Source organism: Pogonomyrmex barbatus, unplaced genomic scaffold (assembly GCF_055798465.1).
Source record: "Pogonomyrmex barbatus isolate J1 unplaced genomic scaffold, ASM5579846v1 scaffold3, whole genome shotgun sequence".
Classification (NCBI taxonomy): Eukaryota; Metazoa; Arthropoda; class Insecta; order Hymenoptera; family Formicidae; genus Pogonomyrmex; species Pogonomyrmex barbatus.
The window spans coordinates 2,323,866-2,343,860 of NW_028297127.1; the positions used below are offsets into that span (position 1 = coordinate 2,323,866).

The window sequence follows — 19,995 nt, forward strand, 5'->3', positions numbered from 1 at the left end:
TATTCTGTGGAAATAAATGTATAATAATATTTTTAATATAATAAAAAATATTACTTATGTTTTGATTGTATTTCCTTAACTGTATATTTCCTTAATATTACAAGTTTAACAATAATATTACAAGTTTACGAAGAAAACGGATTGTATAATATCTTCATTCATTTTTATCGCTGATAGATTCCAATAAAAATAGGTAGGACATTGTAGTATTCACAAGCTGGCAATTAAAATAAAATAATTATTATTACATTAATGTACAAAGAATTTAAATTTAATTAAATATCATTCATTATTATAAAATATTAGTCAATTTTTGCAAATAAGAAATCGGCAGAAATTCGGCGATACTTTATGAAATTCCTGATCGAACTCATTAAAAATTTCCTGAATCATTATTCTAATATTCTCTACTTTTTTCTTTATATTCAATTTTATAATTCTAAATTTACGTTTAAAAAATATTAACTTTCTTGCACGAGTCCAATTTATGAATTTTACATAACTATTTTGTTACTCTTTAATGTTAATTCTTCTGTTTTTATAGGGATGAAAAAAAAGTAGCTTTAAAGCAATAGCACAAGAGGAGTTGGAGAGATTTGAAAGTCGTGAGCTTGCGTTCTTGGTATGAAAGCTATTGTAACATAGACACTTACATTAGTAAAGATGACAACATCGATAGATATGGAAAACACTTTAATAGCCATTGGCTTTTGCATCATCATCAGAAGAATGCTTGTTCTCACATGACGGTCGAGATTAGAATTGTGCCACTCACTAAAGTATATTCCATTTCGGAAATCTTCATCCTAAATATATGACGTGAAATAATTATTTTTGAGTGTATGTGTTATGAAAACATATATATCACTTTTTGAAATATTAAATCGTAACGATAAATTAAAACTCACGGCATTTGTGATGACAGTACCATACCAGGCGTATATAAATGTTTGGAGCAACTTTACCACAGAGTATGATATAATATTAAATACCATACGGATGGTGATGTTTGAAAGCTACAGCAAATGTTTGCAAATTTGATTAAAAATATATTAGCGAATATTTATACAATATAATATCACATTAACAAAGTAGTTGAAAATTTATGCACACAACGCTGGGATCAGTATTTTTTCCAAATGTAATGAAAGATATTGGAGAATACATATATATTTCAAGTAATTAAACTTTATATAAAAAAATCTTAAAATCTTCATATGTACAAATTTACATCTGATAATTTCCGGTTTACATCCGGTATATAAGAACAAATACACAATAAATTCTTCCTTCTAAAATTTTTTGTATGAAATTTAGTATCTTATGTTTTTCCAGGTCGCAATATAATATCAGAATTTCAAAATACAAAATGGCAGATCAAAATTTTGAAAAATTGGATTTTTATAAAAATGATTGACACTAAGATTTTTAGGATCACTGAATTCAAATATGATGTTTGAATTTCAAAATTCAAAATGGCGAATTCAATATGATGGATAAAAATTTGAAAAAGTAATTGTTATAAAAATGATTACTCTCTTAAAATTGTTGAAATTGCTAAATAAGAATATATCAGAATTTTGTTATTTAAATTGGCAGATCAAACTTTGCTGCAAAGAATTACTTGAAAATAATAATTCATTTAATCTTTATTGAGAATATTGTATTAATATAGAGCAGTCGTTTGCAAATTCTGTTCTCCATCGAAGCCAGTATCAAGAAACGCAGCAAGTTTTGACTGCGCTTTTATTATTCTTTTTTTTTTTTTAATTACTTGAAATCTAAAATATGTTGTTAGACCAATTGGCTGTTTCAATATTCGGCATTGAGATTTGGCCCAAAAGAAGTCTATTTTAAACATAATTGGAAGTTAACTTTTGCATCTACGTACTTGCAACGCCTCGTATATCACCGCACAAAGAAGTATGGCATTAGTGACGATGTGCCAGAGGATTATCACGCTGTAAATTCGCTTCAGCATGTCGCGGCATTGTATTAGCTTCAGGTGCTTCGTCACGCACATCTTCAGCACGTCGGAGTACTTGTCGTTGGGTAGTGGATTCGTAAGTCTGAAGGTCATGGCACGCATCGTCGAGGCCAGCAGGTAGACATAGAAACCGAAAGCACTGTCCACGCTGGCGTTGGTGATGGCTTGCGTTATTAACGCCCACCATTCGAAAAGCAGATGAAAATGCCGTAGGAAATTGTTGGGGACAGTCCAAAAATATCCGTATCCTCTGCTGTATGGTAGAGTGTAGTCCGTAGGTAAATGTAAGTGGAATATGCCGCGGACGATAACGACGAACGATGCCATGAGATACGTCATTATTAAAGTAATCGAAAGGCTGGTATGTGTGTACGCGAGGGTGGATATCCTGCGCAGAGGCGCGAGCATCACTCTTCGGACTTTTTCATCCCTCTTAAGCTCTTCTTCGAAGAGATCACTCATTGTACCATGATAATCAATCAGATAACGACGATTGATTAAAAAGATTGTGATCTTGGAGAAAATAAAGAATATATACTTTTGTTCTCTTACGCAAAATGAGTAATTTACACTATATTTTTATGTTTAGTTCTGTGATGTTAAATTTGTAATTGTATAGTTATTGCATAAATTATTATTTTATCCTTTTTTGGAAAAAAATTATTTAAATCTTTTCTTTGGAAAAAGATAGAGTGTATTCATAAATAGGTAACATTCTTTAAAAGGCCAACTGCGCTGAACTATTCGCAGTGAACTATCAAACGATCAACTTATTTAAAAAAAAATGTTTAATATATTATTTCTAAATAATCTATATTTGATTAGAATAAAACGTTGTAATTTATATAACGCAGAATTAGCTTTTAAAATTAGCTGCAAAGTCAAATTTTGTAATTTCTTTTAACTCGAAGATCATCAACTAAATGTAATTATTAACACTCCGAATAGTATTAATATTCCGAATATATTAATATGAATACATCTCATCTTATAGATATAAATTATTTTTCTAGTCTACGCATTTAGGTCCAAGTGTATACCTTCAGTATAGTACCTGCTAGAGTTATGAATATTCCTATGTTTTTCATCATAATTGCCAAATGATGTCTAAACATATAACTGACGCGTAAGGTCAGCACCCCAAATGCAAATAACATCGGAAGTATGCAAACAGACCAGTAATATGTCGATTTGCCTGATTTCGAGGGAGCGTGCCAACAGCCACAAATTAAGAGTAGCACTCGAAGAAAGCGCTGATATGTATGATAAGCTTTTATTTGTTTATCGGTCATGTTGTTTTCAGCATTGATCGACTTTAAATGTCGAATAAAAAGTTTCCGAACTGGGAAATATAAATCTTTTAAAATATGGAGATGTATAAATATTTCTATTTGACTTATTTTTTTTATTTTTATTTGATTTATTATTATTTTTTTATTTTTATCTATAACTCGGACAAAGTTTTAATTTTTTTCAGACTTTCTAAAATCTGATCTTTTTCTATTTTAATAGTAAATAAAAAATATAAACAAACATTTTTAGTATTTAGTATTATTAGTATTAGTATTATAGTATTTATCATCAAATTGTTGAATCAGTATTATTAACATTTTAAACTGTAATTAAAACAATTTTGGACTAATAAATTCCAACCTTATAATTAAAATTTCCAAAATAATATTAAAATATAGTAGCTGTACTTACTTTTACATTATGTATATACGGAATAATGTTTTAATAATCTTTAAAGAAATTGAATAATACGGAAATAATGTTTAATGTACTTTCAAAGAACACCATACTTTAAATAAGGATATTGAGAAAATGCTTACATTTAAACGAAATTTTCTTATCACTGATTTTTCAAGTTCTATAAATTTTGTTATTTAATCAAATGTCCAAAAGGAACTGCTTTGCTATCAAAGAACTTTGTAGTTAGAAATCTAACTGAACTTCGTGGATATATTTCTATATATAGGTGTCCACATTTCTAATGCTTTTAGTACGCCAAGGTTAGAAATAATGGTAGAAAAAGGAGGTCTGTTTTCTATCTCGAAAATTAATTTAATATTATAAAATGATAGCGATTTGTATTAGTAGCATGGAAATTTGCTTTATCCGCTATTGTTCATGTAACATGTTTTCCTGAAATATTAATGACCAATTCGAGTGTAACATACCATGTGCCGAAGTTTCGATCGGAACGGACTGCCGTTCGAGTATATTGAAATTGTAGATGGATTATGGGTATATAAGAAAAATTACGTTTCAAAGAGAATGGCGAGATGCACAAAGTATTTGTGCATTGCATTGCGAGTTACATCAGGATTAACAATGTCTTTTCTTATCTACGATATATCTGTTTCAAAATGGGAAAAAGGAATCATACATGAATCTAGATATATTCACGATTCCTTTTGATGAAAAATAAAGTAAGCTGCAGATATTATTGATGATAACGTCAAGGCAGCGCAGTCGAATACGTGCAAGCAAGGGAAGAAGTTCAAAGCTTGGGATATTTTGATAGTTCAGTGTGGTAAGCAATTGTCAAGTCAAAGAGAGTTGCGTATTCGATTTTACATTCAATCCTCAGCGCATGATATTTTCAAGATAAAGCTAACTGTATACATCATCGGTTATACTGTCAGGATAACGCAGTTAGGAAAACGTGCATAAAATGAAAGAGATTTATGCCCGATTCCACTAACATAGATTTACTTTAATCTCGGTTCAACTTGCTTTTCATCTTTTTCTAATTCTTAGAACTAGAAAAAAATAAAGAGTAAGTTGAACCGAGAGTTAAAGTTAATCTACGTTGGTGGAATCGGGCATTAGTGTTTATAAATTGAGTTTAGTAAATGGTTCAATGACAGTGGGTAATCATCAAGCCGGAAATTACATATTCGATTTCCCGTTCATACATCCACACTTAATCCATTTTCTTTTAATAGTTTAAAATTTGTATATCTACATTTTTATATTTTTGTATATCTTACATTTTCATATTTTTGTGTATCTATAGTTTTATGTAATTCGTGAATGTTCGAATTAATTTTTCAAATGTTCCTTTTTAAATTTTAATGAATTAACACAACGTATTTTCATAAATTAAATAAGTTTAAATTCTTATAAAATTCTAATATTGTAACAATAATTTCACTGAGAAAAATTTCACTATGTAATTATATATGATACTCTATTTTTATGAATGAACAAGTCTTTGATAATTCTTCAAGTTTATTCGGGTTTATTTACTGTTAATAATTTCTTGTCGATACTAAAAACTTTATTTTATTTTAATAATTGCATGTATAGCAATTAATTTCAATAATAATAATACAATCGTAGTGATGAATAAAATATCTTTTATCATATTTCAATCTTAAATGAAACATAATCGTAGTCTAATACAATAGTAAAAAAGAAACAATTAATTAAATATTATTAATTAAATATATATACTTTTATGCATAAAAAATATTAAGATACAAATATCAAGATACATAAATAAAAAGTAAGACAATTTGTATAAGGACGATACATAGTTGCTTTAAAAAGGTTATGCAATTTGCAATATATATTTTTTTCATAAACAACTATATATTTTATATATATATATATATATATATATATATATATATATATAAATACTTAAACTTATAATTGATATTTAATTAATGAGAAATTTTTTAATAAGTTTCAAAGAAAAAAAGTTGCAAATTTTTACATAATACATAATACATGCAAAGAACTGTCTTGCTAATAATTTTTATTTATAACTCTAGACGAAAAACAAAAGTTATTCTATGCGAGTGCATACTTAACAATATTTTTAATATAATAAAAGATTACTAATATTTTGCACTTATTAAAATGTATTTCTTTAATATTATAATAACAACATGTTTACCAATAGAAAATTAATTAATGTGTGATTTTTTTCAGCCACCTTTATCGCCGATAGATTCCAATAAAAAGAAATAGGATATTGTAGTATTCATAAACTGGTAAATAAAACAAAATAATCAAAATTAGATGAATTACATTAGATTAGAATCAAAATACAAATAATGTAGAGACATAAATATTATTCATTAATATAGAAGACTTAATCAAACTTTGCACATAAGATGATTTTGTCAGAAATTCGATAAAACTTTATGAAAATAAATTCCTGATTGATTTAATTAATATATAAACTTTCTGAAATATTATTTTACTATTCTTCACTTTTTTACTTTCGTGCTGATTTCTAAATTTAAAGATTTTGTTTAAAGCAGTATTAATTTTCTTGTTTGAGTTTAATTTAAATGTATTATAGATTTTTATTTTATTATTTTTGTTTTATTTTGTTATTTTTTCAAATTTAAAATTTTTTTATTTTTATAAAAATATAGCTTTAAGACTGGCACAATAGGAGCTAGAAGGATTTGAATGTCATAAGCTTATTTTTCTCAGTCAATTTAAATACTTACATTTGTAAACATGACAATGTCGACAGTAGAAAAAAATGCTTTAATAGCCATCGGCTTTTGCATCATTATCAAAAGAACATTTGTTCTCACATGACAGTTGAGACTAGAATTAGGCCACTCACTAAAGTATATCCCGTTGCGAAGATCTTCGTCCTAAGCGTATATACGTAAGAGAAATAATAATAATTACTTTTGAGTTTATATATATATAAAATTGTTTTATTAGATATTATATGCTTAAAACTCACAGCACTTGTTATGACAGTACCATACCAGGTGTATATAAACATTTGGAGTAATTTTAGCATAGAGTATGTCACAAAATTAAATACCTTGCCGATACTAATTTCTGAAAGCTATAACAAATATTTGACAATTAATAATATTATGTCATCGAATATATGTGCGATATCACGTAAATGTAGTTCAAATCTTTTATGTGCGGTGCGCAGTCACCATATTTACCAAACAAAATGAAAGATATTAGAAAATACTTTTAACTTATCTTAGATTTCACAAGAAAAACCTTCACAAGAAAGTTTACACGTATTTTACCACCATGTAATTGATAGCGTGCAAGAAGATTGAATAAGCTCCCTCTTATCTAATTATTCCGTTTTAAGTAGTCATATCTTCGTCAAGATTTCATGGCGGAAATAAAAATCAGGAGCGTAATTGTATCATAAATTAGAACAATTGGAAACTTTGGAACGTTTGAAATGGATGTTTTTAGAAGCTTTCCGCAAAAATTTATTCACACTTCTCCTCTTATGTTTCCCTTATGATTCCAATTTTTATTTCGCCAGAATTTAAGAGTAAATTCGTAATAAACATTTATATTTATATAAACATATCCATTTTTAATGTAATTTGAAACATTATTAAATGTGTATTTAGTATTTTTGGATAAACCGGCTATTCGATATGAGATTTTTTTTTTATTTCAGGGAGTCTGGTGTCATGTCGAATTGCAAGTTAATTTTCGCATACCTGCACCGTCTCGAATATCAGCGCGCACAGAAGTATGGCGTTGGTGACGGTGTGCCAGAAGATGATCGGTCCATAAATGTGCGTCAGCGCGTTGCAGTATCGCATTAGCTTTTGGTGCTTCACCACGCACGTACTCAGCACGTCGTAGAACTTGTCGTTGGATAACGGATTCGTGAGTCTGAAGGTCATGGCGCGCATCATCGAGGACAGCAGGTAGGTGTAGAAGCTGAAGACGCTGTCGACGCCGATGCAGGTGATGCAGTTGATCGTTATCATGGCGATTTCGAAGAATAGGTGAAAATGGCGCAGGTGACCGGTGGGAACAGTCCAGAGATATCCGTATCCTCTGCTGTACGGCAAAGTATAATTCGTGATTAATTGAAAACGGAGGATACCGTGGGTAATGACGGTCAACGTTGGCATGAGGTACGTCAAAAGCAAGGTAATTATAATGCCGAAATATATGTACGCGAAGGTAGATATCCCGTGCAGGGGCGAGAACATCACCATCCGTATTTTCTCGTTCTGCTTAAGCTCTTGTTCGAAGAGATCGGTCAGCGTATGGTGATAATCGATGAGAGAACGGCGATTGATTAAGAAGCTTGAGACCTTGCAGAGAATTAGACATGCATACTTCTGTCTTTGTGTAAATCAGAATAAGTTACAGTATGATTCTGAGTCTTAGTCCTGTGTGTATTAATTTCGTAATATTCGTAGTCCAAATTATTTATTTCTTTTTTTTTTTTTTTTTGTTTGGGAGAAGAAAATTGTTCAAATTCTTCCTTTTCCTTTTGTAGAAGATATAAGATATTGCAAACAAATAATATTCTCTAAAGGACCAACCGATGGTATATTAACTTATTTTTCAAAGAGCGATTGATATATGTTATGTTTAAATAATCTTTAGTTCGACTACAAAACCAGCTTCTTTATATTCATAAGATGTATATCAATTCATAAAGAAAGAAGAAGTGATACAACAATATAACAAAGTAATTTTTAAAAATTATCTCATAAAAGTCAAATTTTGTAATCTTTTTAGCTTGTCGTAGATCATTAAGTGAACATATTAATATATTGTTATATCTCTATATGTATCTATAAATCATTTTTCTAGTCTACGTGCACAATTTCAAATTTGTACCTTGAGAATAGTACCCATTGTAGTTATTGATACACCTATATTTTTCATCATAATTGCCAAATGATGTCTATACATATAACTGATACGTATGTTCAGCATCGCATATGCAAATAACATCGGAAGTATGCAAACAGACCAGTAATATGTCGATTTGCCAGATTTCGTGGGAGCGTGCCAACAGCCGCAACCTGTGAGCAGCACCTGAAGAAAGCGCTGGTACCTATTATATGCTAGAAACTGTTTATCAGTCATACTGATTCCCGCATGGATCAACTCTGCGAGACGAATGAAAAAGTTCTTCAACTGTAAAATTTCAATCTTATAAAATATCAAAAAGTTTCAAACAGTTTCTTCGCTGATCTAAAACTCGAGCGGAATTTTAACTTCCTTATCCTGAACTTTTTACCTTAATAATGACAAACATAATAATAAACAAATATTTTTACTGATTTTTATTACAAAATTATATTGCCAATGAATCGATAATATTAATATTTAAATCAAACTGATTGATTAAAACAGTTGGAATGAATAAATGTGCCAATCTCATAATTAAAGTTTGCAGAATAATATGATAATGTTGTTGTTATTATTACTGTCCTTTATGTATGAATTATGGAATAATATATTTCAATAATCTTTAGAAAAATAAAACTAATTAAATTAAAAATTAAATATAGAAATAATCTTTAATGAACTTTTAAATATAATACTTTATATAAGAATCTTGAGAAAATGCTTACATTATATCAGAATTTGGTTGTCATAACTTTTGCAAATTCTATTCGAATTATTAACTATACTTATTGTTTATCCAAAAATCCAAAAGAAAATTTTTCTGTCAAACTTCATGCTCAAATATCTCTCGTTGGATATCGCTACGTAAAGCTGTCTACTTTTCCGTTGCTTTCAATGCAACGAGAATATAAGCAGTGACGGAAAAAGCGGATTTAATTTCTATCTCGAAAATTGAAAACTTTGTAAAAAGCTTGCATAATTTGTAATTGGTGCCGCTTTGAAGATGTAGCAGGCATAATAGCAGCATAATTTCTTCTATCCGTTACCTTTCAAGTAATACGTTTCGTCTATGGAGACTCTGAAATGTTAATAACTAATTCCAGTTTAATGCGGATTCATTCGCCAAAGTTTCGGTCAAAACGGCCTGCCATTCGAGCGTGCTGAGATTATAGACGGACTCTGGGTATATAAGAAAAATTACATTTCAAAGAGAATGACAGGGCATAGCATATGTATCTGTGAGTTGCGTCGTGAGTCCGGAATTACCGAAATTCTTTTTCGTTCAAGGAACTTATACTTGATTAAAGACGGACGTATTTCCCGATTCCCTTTTCGTGTATAAGATGAAAGAGACTACATTATTACGATTGTTGTCAAATGCGGAATAACATTGTGAACGTAAGATCTGTGCTTTAAGCGGTGTTTTAGGTTCTTATTCTCTTTTATTCCTCGCGGAAAGCTTACAGCCATAGAAGACTTACAGGGGAATTTTAGAGACATTTTTAATATTTCATTAAAAGAGAATTCGGAATACGGACTTTAATGTTTGAGGTGATGTGGTATAGTTCGATGGTGGATACAAGCAGTCGTCGAGACGACAAAGAGACACGGATTCGATTTCCTGTTCAGTCACCCGCACTTTTATTTTTTGTCGCTGGGACTGTCGTCTGGTCCGATCGAAAAATATCCGACGAATCTGTCAAACGTTCCTGTCTGAATATTGTCGGGCCAATGTAAAACTTGAAGGGCTGTTTTTTATACAACCCCTCACGCGAGTCTCCTATCGCCATCAAGTTGTTCTGGTGAATTTAATAGTAAAGAAGCGGAATAATCTTTAATAGTCTCTAACATCATTAATATCTAACATCACTCAATTCTGCTGTGATTCTGTTGAAGTTTTTAATAAATTTTTTTCTAATTTTGTGCTCGACACAGTGTTACATTATATTACGTAATATAATTTCACTTTTTCGTAATAATATAATAAGTGCAGTGAAAAATTAATGCAATAATGTTTCTATGAGAGTTTTATTACAAAAGGGAATTACTTAGATTCAGTTTTATTATTACAATTTTAAAATATTAATATCACCGATTATTTTCTCCAAATACTCTTCAAATTTTATATTATATAGTAATAAATTGTAATGAGTTGCATATAAAATAATAGTAATAAATATAGTAACGGGCGTAATAAACTATTTTTCTAATTTCATATCTATTAAATTTTTCGCATTTTTTTTTATTATTACAAAAATGTCATTTCCACTTTAATTGTTATCGTAGGATTATTTGGCTTTTGTATCGATTTATACCAATTTATACCGATTATACCATTTTAGTTCTGTTCAATCGGACATTTCAGGAGGCGCTACAATATTAAAGTATTTCTTTTTTCTATACATTTTGTGGAATGCAACTGACATCGAACTGACATTTCCGTTTTCAAAAAGCAACTTCTGTCTGACAAGAATTTCATTGGGATATTTCGAATCTAAATTGGCTTACCAGTCAATAAACAAATAAGAAATTCGCGATGTGTATTGTGTATTACAGTGCATCTTGTATATAATGTTATTTTTAAAAAATAAAAAAAGGATAATAATCTTTATTTAAAGTGTTTAAAAAAACATTATTAAATACTTGGTGAACTTATAAATTAAAATAATTGATGTGTACAAGTTTCCCTTTTTTTAAAGAAGAAATGCATATTTTTAATAAATACAACTTAAATATATTAGCGTTTACTTTTAACGAATATAACGAAATATAACCAATTGTTGTTATTCAATAAAGTACATATTTTCCTTTTTTTACTTAATATAATTCATTTTCAACTAAAAAATATTTTAATCAAATTTATATGAAAATTAAATAAAAAAAATCAAGTAATTTGCAATTTATCATTTTGAAGATTTATTATTTTAATATTTATCTTAAACAGTCATTTATTGATGATCGTTAAGCGACTGCCAATTCCAGAATTTAATACAAATTTAATATTTTTTCTTCCAAAAAGTAGTTTTATGAGTGCTGAATTCAAATCGAATATGTGAATATGCGTAAAAAAATGCGTTTATGTAAAATGCGTAAAAAAAAAAATTAAAACACAGAAGAAAAAGGAGGAAATCAAAAATCTCATTCTCTCTGTGCAGGACGGTCTATGGTATGGATATGGGTCTGTTCTCTGAAAGCGGACTTTTCCTACCTCGTCACGAAGGAGCGCGCGTGCGCGCGCGCGAGAAATCCGTTGGACAGAAACGCCGCGAACTTTTTGTCCGCGAGTGTACGTGCGTAGAACGGAGAACAACAGGACGTTTGGTCGGCCTGAGTTTGAATCGCCGTTGGCTCCGCGACGCCACGGCACGGCATGCCGCGCACGTAAATCCCTCGAAATTCCAAATCGTTCGCGCCGAGTGATCCCGATGCGACGCGACTGAGGAGCCCGGAACATTTTCGTTGCTTCGCGAGGTGTCCCGGATCAGAGGACAGAGAGTGGCCCTGACGTCGCGTTGGCGTCGCGATCCGGAAGATGCGTCGCGCCGAACGCGTCGTCGTCGATGCCGTTCGTGAGTAGCTGATCGCACGTCCGAACTCGTTCCAGTTTTCGCTCTAACCTGCGTCGTTTTTGGCGGGTTTTCGCGTCAACGCTCGTGGAAAATTCGACCCCGATTCCCCCCGTCAACCTCGCAGCGACCTCGCAGCGATCTCGCGTCCTCACGTCGTTCGGAATCGGCGAGACCAGAGTCATGTCCGACAAGTTGACCGAATCCGTGGAGGACGACAGCTCCGTCACGATGCTCGACGTTCTCCAGGTGGAAAGTCAGCTCGAGGAGGACGCGTACGCCGTTCTAGGCGCGTCCGACGATCAGAATTGTACTTACAGTAAGGTAGGCATCTCGTTCGTCTCGATGTGATAACTGCAACTTAACGGTCCTCTTCATGAGTCTTCTCTGTTGCCAGTTGGCTTCAGCTGATTTTGCTTCGTTTCTTTACAGGGATATATAAGGCAGGCACTGTACGCCTGCAAGACATGCTGCTCGGATAAAATCCGTGCAGCCGTCTGCTTGGCATGCAGCTTTCATTGTCATGAGGGTCATGAACTTGTAGAATTGTACACAAAGCGACACTTCAGGTGTGACTGTGGTAATGCCAAGTTTAATGGCAAGCAATGTAACTTGGAAAAGGTAGTTATTCATATGTTTTTTTCTTTTACTGTTATAGAAAATCACATGGTATTGATTAAAGAATGAGTATTGAATTTTTTCAGATGAAATCTGCTACCAATACCGAGAATAAATACAATCAGAATTTTGATGGTGTTTATTGTACCTGTGCTAGACCATACCCTGATCCGGAAGGAGATGAGGATGACATGCTACAATGTATAATATGTGAGGATTGGTATCACTTAAAGGTAAATATACAGGATAAAAAAATCCTTGATTATAGATTTAATAGATCTAAATTGACTTACATTTGTGCGATTTTTGATTCCTTGAAATATAACTCAGCTAAGAAGCAATGATTAACTTTAATGAAATAAAAGATAGAGATAATTGCTAAAGCTATAAATCAAAACAGCTTTTATCAGAAGTTTGCAAGATTTAATTAGTCTGGCTTTGCCAATTCTATATATATTTATATTGAAGATAAAATTTAAATGTATTTATATCTAATATAATTGTGTTTTCCTTAGCATTTAGAATGTGACAACAGTACACTTGTAGATAACTCGTATGATGAAATGATCTGTGCGGGCTGTATGAGGGAACACAACTTTTTATGGAAATATGCAACGAAACATGCAGGTTTGTTAAGTTCTTATATTTTATCACCTTCGTTTTAACTCAAATACTGTCATTACTGTGTAACATTAATAGTAAGATTATATTATTTTTACTAAACAGTTTTAAAAAAAATGGATGGAAAAACAGATGTATCTGAGAAAAATGAAGAGATAAATGTGAGTGAGTTACCTAAAGGCTGTCAAATGCCAAAACTTAGTTATGCAGATACTAAAGGAAGCTGCTTTTGGGTAGAGGGTTGGAGATCTGCATTATGTACTTGTGAGGAATGCAAATCGGTGAGAATGTCATATGCTTTTTTTTTTATAAATATATTTAAAATTCTGATGGTTCAACGACGTTGTTCCAACGATATGTAACTTTATTCTCGTTGATAACTTTGTCTCTCGGATAAATTCTGAAAAAAAGATGAAAGTTATCAATGATATAGTTATCAATGAGATTAGTTATCCAACGTTGAAAAAACATTGAAAAATTCTTATGTACATCTTTATGTATAAAATCTTTCATTATACTTTTTGTCGTTTTACAGTTATACAATGCAAAAGATATTGCGTTTCTGCTCGATCCAAAAGACAGTGTACAAGCATATGAGGAAGCAGGTAAAATGAATAAGCAGGAATCTCAATATGAAAAAGGCATGAAGGCTCTTGCCAGCATGGGGCATGTACAAAAGTTGACAGCGATTGAAGGTAAAATTCATAAGTGAAATTATTCTACAAAATATTTTTGATAATGTATATACATTTTTTAGATGGAACTAAAAACTAAATATTGTTTTTCGTTAATGTTAAACTATAATTATTTACAGAATACAATAATATGAAAGAACGACTTATGCAATATCTTCAAAAGTTTGCTGAAAACAAGAAAGTTGTACGGGAAGAAGATATAAAAGAGTTCTTTTCAGAAATGGAATCTAAGAAACGTCCTAGAGTGACAGTGCCAACATATTGCCGTTGAAAACTTATATTTCATCCCAATAACTAACAATCATCCAAATAAAACTAAACATTTTATTTTGTTTTTATGGCAAATTATCGCGATAGTGAATTCCTTATGATTTTATGTTTAATATTTGATCGTATCATTGCATTGAAAAGAGCCTTTCAATATATAAAAATTTCTATACATAAAAAATGCATGAGTCGTAAGGAGAGAAGATAGTTTGCGAATATAAATATACGTCAACAAAAAGTATTTAAAAAAATTCGCAGTTTCTTTATATATGTACTTTTAATCTCTAATTATTCGATCTAATTATGAATAAATTTTTTATTAAAAAATATAACAACGTAGAATCGATCTCTTTCTTTCGCTGTTTACTCTATTTCCCTGCCGTTCACGATTTCTCCTCTTCTTTAATATAGATTTTCATAATTTTTTTTTAATTTTTATACATTTTTAGATACACAACTTTTATCGGTATGTATTTAAAGTTAGTTTTGGCACCTTTTGTGATGCTGTTTTTCACATAAGCCACTAGAGGTTAATTGAGATTAGGAAAAGAAATTTGAGATGTAATAATGATTACACAATGTAAGTATCGTAGTAGTATTTATTATATATAATTGCTATTGACGGCTTGCTGATAATTAAGAAATTAACAATGGATGACTTAGGGATGTTTCATTGCCTCGCATCCAACGAAGTCGGTGAATCGTCCAGTTATACCTGGCTAAAAGCGAAAACTTCTGGATCAATAATGGAAAACGGACCACAGTATCAGATGGAAAAAGAATACGACTCTGAGTTGCTGAAAATCAAATACTGTCTGATTACAACGAAATACAATACTTACGTGAATCATTAAAAGAATATGTCTTGGATAATGCATTTTTAGTCTACTGGAATTGTGATTACAAGATGAATGATTATCATATTGTTTATCAACTGGATCTATTGGATTTCCTGATGATTTTTTAGACAACACTAAAAAAAAATCTTGGGAATTAAAGAAGTTAAAATGATTTGAAGCGATTTAACGAAGGATCGATATTACAAAATTATAATACCTGCTGAGAAAAATGGTTTGTATGAGAGAACCCTAATATTTGAAAGCCTACCTTTCCCATTGAGGTCCGTTTGCCTGGTTTTGAAAAACCTTCTCAAGCTAATATAACTGTTATTGACAATCTCTGCTTACAAAATATACGGGATCAACGTAACTTTTAAGCAAGTCAGAATGTTCCCGATAAAATATCTGTTATTTATATATAGATGTATATGTATATATAATAGCTGTTATACGCAGAATGTCTCCGATATGTTCACAATGGCGGAACATATTGTTGAGGTCCAATTAACGCAACCGTGGCCGATATGTCTCGCGATTACCCTTGACGTTCACGTTTTTCGCGTTATCTCGCTTCATGATGAAACTGGCAGTGATAGAAAGGGTCCGACATTATTTTTCACGTTGGAAAAAACTCCATGTCTCGAATACATTACGACGTATACACTGCATCACCGATATATATATATATATATATATATATATATATATATATATATATATATACAATAATTATATAATAATATATAATTATTAAGATTGGGCAAATTAAGCCTTGTTTAACTGAATTAAAGTTAACGATCTATAAAATCATCTCATTTATATTAAAAGTTGCATGAACAAAAACTAACTTAATTTAAATTATAACTGAAATTAAATTAAAAGTTAATTCTAGAAAGCATCATTTATAATATTTATATTACACTATATAGATGTAATTTTTCAAAATTAGATTACTTTAGCGAGATTACTTAAGCGATTATTGAGCGATAATCACAAAAAGGAATATAAAAAGTTATGATACGGAATAAAGAATTTTAACTTGAATAAAAGCTAAAAAGTTAAATTTAATGAGTTTTAAAAAATAGTTGAAGTTAAAAATTAACTTTTTTACTTTATTACTAACAAATTATTTCCCAATCTTTGTGTAATTATATGATATTATATAATATATAATAATATATATATATATATATATATATATATATACACATATAAAATTGTAACACCGTTCAAAGTATAAACAGCAATTTCGCAGTAGAATTATGCGTTACTGCGGCAGTAATGTAGAATAAAGTAACAAAAGATCGCGCATCCCGTTTACATTCCATCCCATTGACGGCCAGCCTCAACAATGATGGCCGCGTCATCGCGAACGCTTCGCAATAAAACATTCCCTTTACCTACGCGCTACCATATTAAAGTCTAAGTCTTATTCGGTAGAACTTTCTCGATATTATACGTACTATTACGTCATAAGATTTAAGCGACGCATCTGTATCGCACCGCAGACTATAGAGATAGTTAATCTTCGTGCGTGACGCGGAGCGGTTCGTGATTGCAGCGTCTAATCCTTGTAAGCGTTGATCGCAACATCTCTTGAAACTTAATAAAATTGGCACGACTGACTGAATCCTCTCTTTCGGGCGCGAACGCGAAAATTCCATTAATAATCTTGTTATTATCATATATAATCTTGTTATATTGTGGAATCTCAATTAATAATTTAACCGAGATTAAACGATCGTATTTTTCAAGAATAATAATATTATATTTATTCCATTTATCGATTTAATAGTGATAATTATATTACTTTGAGATTAAAATGAAACCCAGCAAACATGAAGTTACATGTAATATAAATGTTGGTTGTAACTGCCCATTCAGTCTAACTGTTACATAACGTGTGTGTTATATGCACAGTTACACTGTTGAGTGGGAAATTACAACTGACATTTATATCACAACTGTAACTTAGCATTTGCTTGGGAATAATACATAGCATGACGCACATTCGTGAGATGCGTTGAATTTTGGAAGACGCTGCAATCGCGGCCGCCGGATGTTTCTGCAAAAAATCCTCGTACGATATGCACCTCACATGTTATCGCATCGCGACGCACGGTTTGCTTTACGTTTATGAAAAATCGGCAAGTCTCGTCTCGGTATTCGGCTTTATCGCCGATCCGTTTCTGTTTTTCTTGTTTTCTTTCTCTTCTTTTTTTTTTGTTTTTTTTCTGTTTTATTCGCGTTACAAACGTTCGTATATACAAGGCTAGGCGCGTGTTTGCTATTCAGTCCTAGGGATGATGATTTCCACATGTACGAAGAACACTTCCGCCGACCGATTCGCGGCCGGATCACAAAATCGGGCTCTGTGTTCTCTGCGTGTGCTGTGTGTGTGTGTGTGTGTGTGTGTGTGTGTGTGTGTGTGTGCTGTGTGTGTGTGTGTGTGTGTGTGTGTGTGTGTGTGTGTGTGTGTGTGTGTGTGTGTGTGTGTCATGACGAGCAATAGTAATAATATTAATATACATAGAACACCATTATAAAAATGCTTACGACTAGGTCTGTGCGTTGAATCTCTTAAAATTACGTCCGACTTTCTCGTACAACAAGGAACCATCGTGTTTCAATTGCATAGGGTCGCCCGCGATAGAACGATTCCCGAATTTCTCTTCTAATTGTGACATGTATTTTATTGTTGTTACCTGGCCACGTCGCATCGCGAACGCGTGTGACATTCGACATGCGTTATTTCTCCACTTCCTTGTTGTACTCGCTTGAAAAAATCGCGTTAAAATCCTATCGCAGCAAATGATATCCTGGCGAGAATTGCGTGCCGCGAATCTTGCGTTCGCATTTTTCCTCGCAGAAAAACGACAATCACGATAATCACGGCGAATTTAAGAATGATTTTAAAATATTATCAAGTCGCGCCTCTCCTCCCCCGCCCACAGCGCTTCTCCCGCAAATAGAATTTATGTCATTTATATTTAACGACGATCCCTAGTCTCCGAAATTAAGGCAAATATTCAATAGGAATCTTACGGCAAATGCGAACCTTTTTAGATCGATAAACAGTGGACAGTTCTTATATATTCCTTAATCGTTATCTCCCTCAACCCCTTCGCGCGTACTCGCTAGAGAATGTGACGATAAAAATATATCTCTACTCATAGCCGACTCGGTAGATATGTTTCCTCCTCAAAGCTGCATTTCGCTCGAAATAAGTATTCTTGCAGAACGAGCTCGAGCTGCCGAGACTTAAACGAGACTACGAAAATCCAATCGATATTTTATTATCATTTCTTTGCAAACGATGTGTGTTTCGTCGAGCGCCAATTTGCCAACGAGATTTCCCTCCATTAAACGACGAGAACAATTAAATCTCGAAATTACGTTTTAGGTCAAATTCATAAATATACGTGTATTAAAAAAATCTGCCTCGTAATAATAGTCTAAGGGTACGAAATACTTTACGGATACACTTGTAAAGATAAACCTAAACGAGATGTACCCTCTTTTTTTTTTTTTTAGCGTACAAAGTGGATAAATGCGATCTGAATCACTTATCATTAATCTCCTACGGTATTTTGATTTACATTTCTATATTAGGCGATCATTTCCGCGTTGCTTCCGCGGTCACGAAATAAGAAAATTTACCCCCTATTTCTTCTCCCTCAGAAATCCTCGAGTCGGAGACGATGGATCAGATGGAGATGGATCGATAAATAGCCGCGCGGCGGTCCATGCAAAAGGCGGAGATCAGCATTCCTGGATGTTCTCGTGGCCTCGCGCCGATCTCGTTTCGGCGAGAATTTATAAATCAAGGTCCCATATCCTGGACGAGTAATTAGAAGCTCCGAAGTTCCGAAGGTAAGAGCTAATTGCGCCTGGCGCACAAATTTTTGCCGAGAACTTGGAAACCCAATGAGTCAGGCGCGCACACACACACACACACACACACACACACACACACACACACACACACACACACACACACACACACACAAAAGCGCTCACAAACTATACACACATACATAAACGCGCGCGCGCACCACACACACACACACACAAAGCGCTCACAAACTATTCACACATACATAAACGCACGCGCGCGCACCACACACACACACACACACACACACACACACACACACACACACACACACCAGAGAGACAAACATATACACATATACATGCACACGCACGCACGTATGCACTGCTGATTTTCACCTTTTGCATGTCGCTCTGTATGTATTATATCGATCTCGGTATGTTTCATTGCTCGTGAGGTTCGTCGTTACTCATCCCGGCGTGCCGTGTCATTTTACCTTTCCGCAACGATCTTGACATTAGACGGCCTATCGGCATGGGGCTATACATATCGCGCACCTCGCTAAAATTTTATGAAGAAGTATTCGCGCGAGACTCGCGAGAGGATCCTTTCCTTTTACGCGCGTGATTTTATATATTTCGCTTCTTGTCCCCCCTATATTCCTCCCGCTGAGAGAATGCGCTGAGAACAAATCGCGAAGATTTCCGAGTCCTATCATAGATGTATGTTATACGACGCTATATAATATGTACTTATGTTACTTTATGTTATTTTATCTAAATTATGAGATTATGAAGATTCGCGACAGAGTTACTCGATATTCATCGGTACTCATTCACTCGTGAATTGAACACAATTTAGTCTTTGAGAAAGTAACACCCGCTGTTATAACTTTTACAGTAGAATCGCTTTTTTTTTTTTTTCAGAATCATTAAACTAC

General features: G+C 32.5%; 2 protein-coding genes across 2 annotated transcripts; one reads left to right on the forward strand and one right to left on the reverse strand.

Moving 5' to 3' along the window:
- Nucleotides 1-71: 71 nt before the first annotated feature.
- Nucleotides 72-11,986, reverse strand: LOC105426382 (uncharacterized). Its single transcript, XM_089080380.1, has 8 exons — nucleotides 11,823-11,986; nucleotides 7,453-7,801; nucleotides 6,711-6,818; nucleotides 6,463-6,615; nucleotides 3,042-3,094; nucleotides 1,892-2,534; nucleotides 909-1,016; nucleotides 72-806 (listed from the first exon to the last, which is right to left on the reverse strand). Exons 1-8 carry the CDS (start codon nucleotides 11,984-11,986, stop codon nucleotides 564-566), a joined length of 1,821 nt encoding a protein of 606 aa, XP_088936506.1. The 3' UTR covers nucleotides 72-563.
- On the forward strand, nucleotides 11,937-14,716 carry LOC105426380 (putative E3 ubiquitin-protein ligase UBR7). Its single transcript, XM_011637584.3, has 7 exons — nucleotides 11,937-12,504; nucleotides 12,613-12,801; nucleotides 12,885-13,031; nucleotides 13,314-13,425; nucleotides 13,525-13,700; nucleotides 13,955-14,114; nucleotides 14,234-14,716. Exons 1-7 carry the CDS (start codon nucleotides 12,364-12,366, stop codon nucleotides 14,383-14,385), a joined length of 1,077 nt encoding a protein of 358 aa, XP_011635886.2. The 5' UTR covers nucleotides 11,937-12,363; the 3' UTR covers nucleotides 14,386-14,716.
- Nucleotides 14,717-19,995: the final 5,279 nt, after the last annotated feature.

Bases quoted from the DNA above. Each gene is read 5' to 3' on its own strand.
- LOC105426382 (XM_089080380.1), bottom strand. From the start codon at position 11,986: ATGCCGTGCCGTGGCGTCGCGGAGCCAACGGCGATTCAAACTCAGGCC. The intron at 6,819-7,452 runs GTATGCGAAAAT...TATTTGTTATAG, and splicing joins TGATATTCGAGACGGTGCAG to CTTTCAGAAATTAGTATCGG. The intron at 6,616-6,710 runs GTGAGTTTTAAG...ATATACGCTTAG, and splicing joins GTACTGTCATAACAAGTGCT to GACGAAGATCTTCGCAACGG.
- LOC105426380 (XM_011637584.3), top strand. From the start codon at position 12,364: ATGTCCGACAAGTTGACCGAATCCGTGGAGGACGACAGCTCCGTCACG. The intron at 13,032-13,313 runs GTAAATATACAG...TGTTTTCCTTAG, and splicing joins AGGATTGGTATCACTTAAAG to CATTTAGAATGTGACAACAG. The intron at 13,701-13,954 runs GTGAGAATGTCA...GTCGTTTTACAG, and splicing joins CTTGTGAGGAATGCAAATCG to TTATACAATGCAAAAGATAT.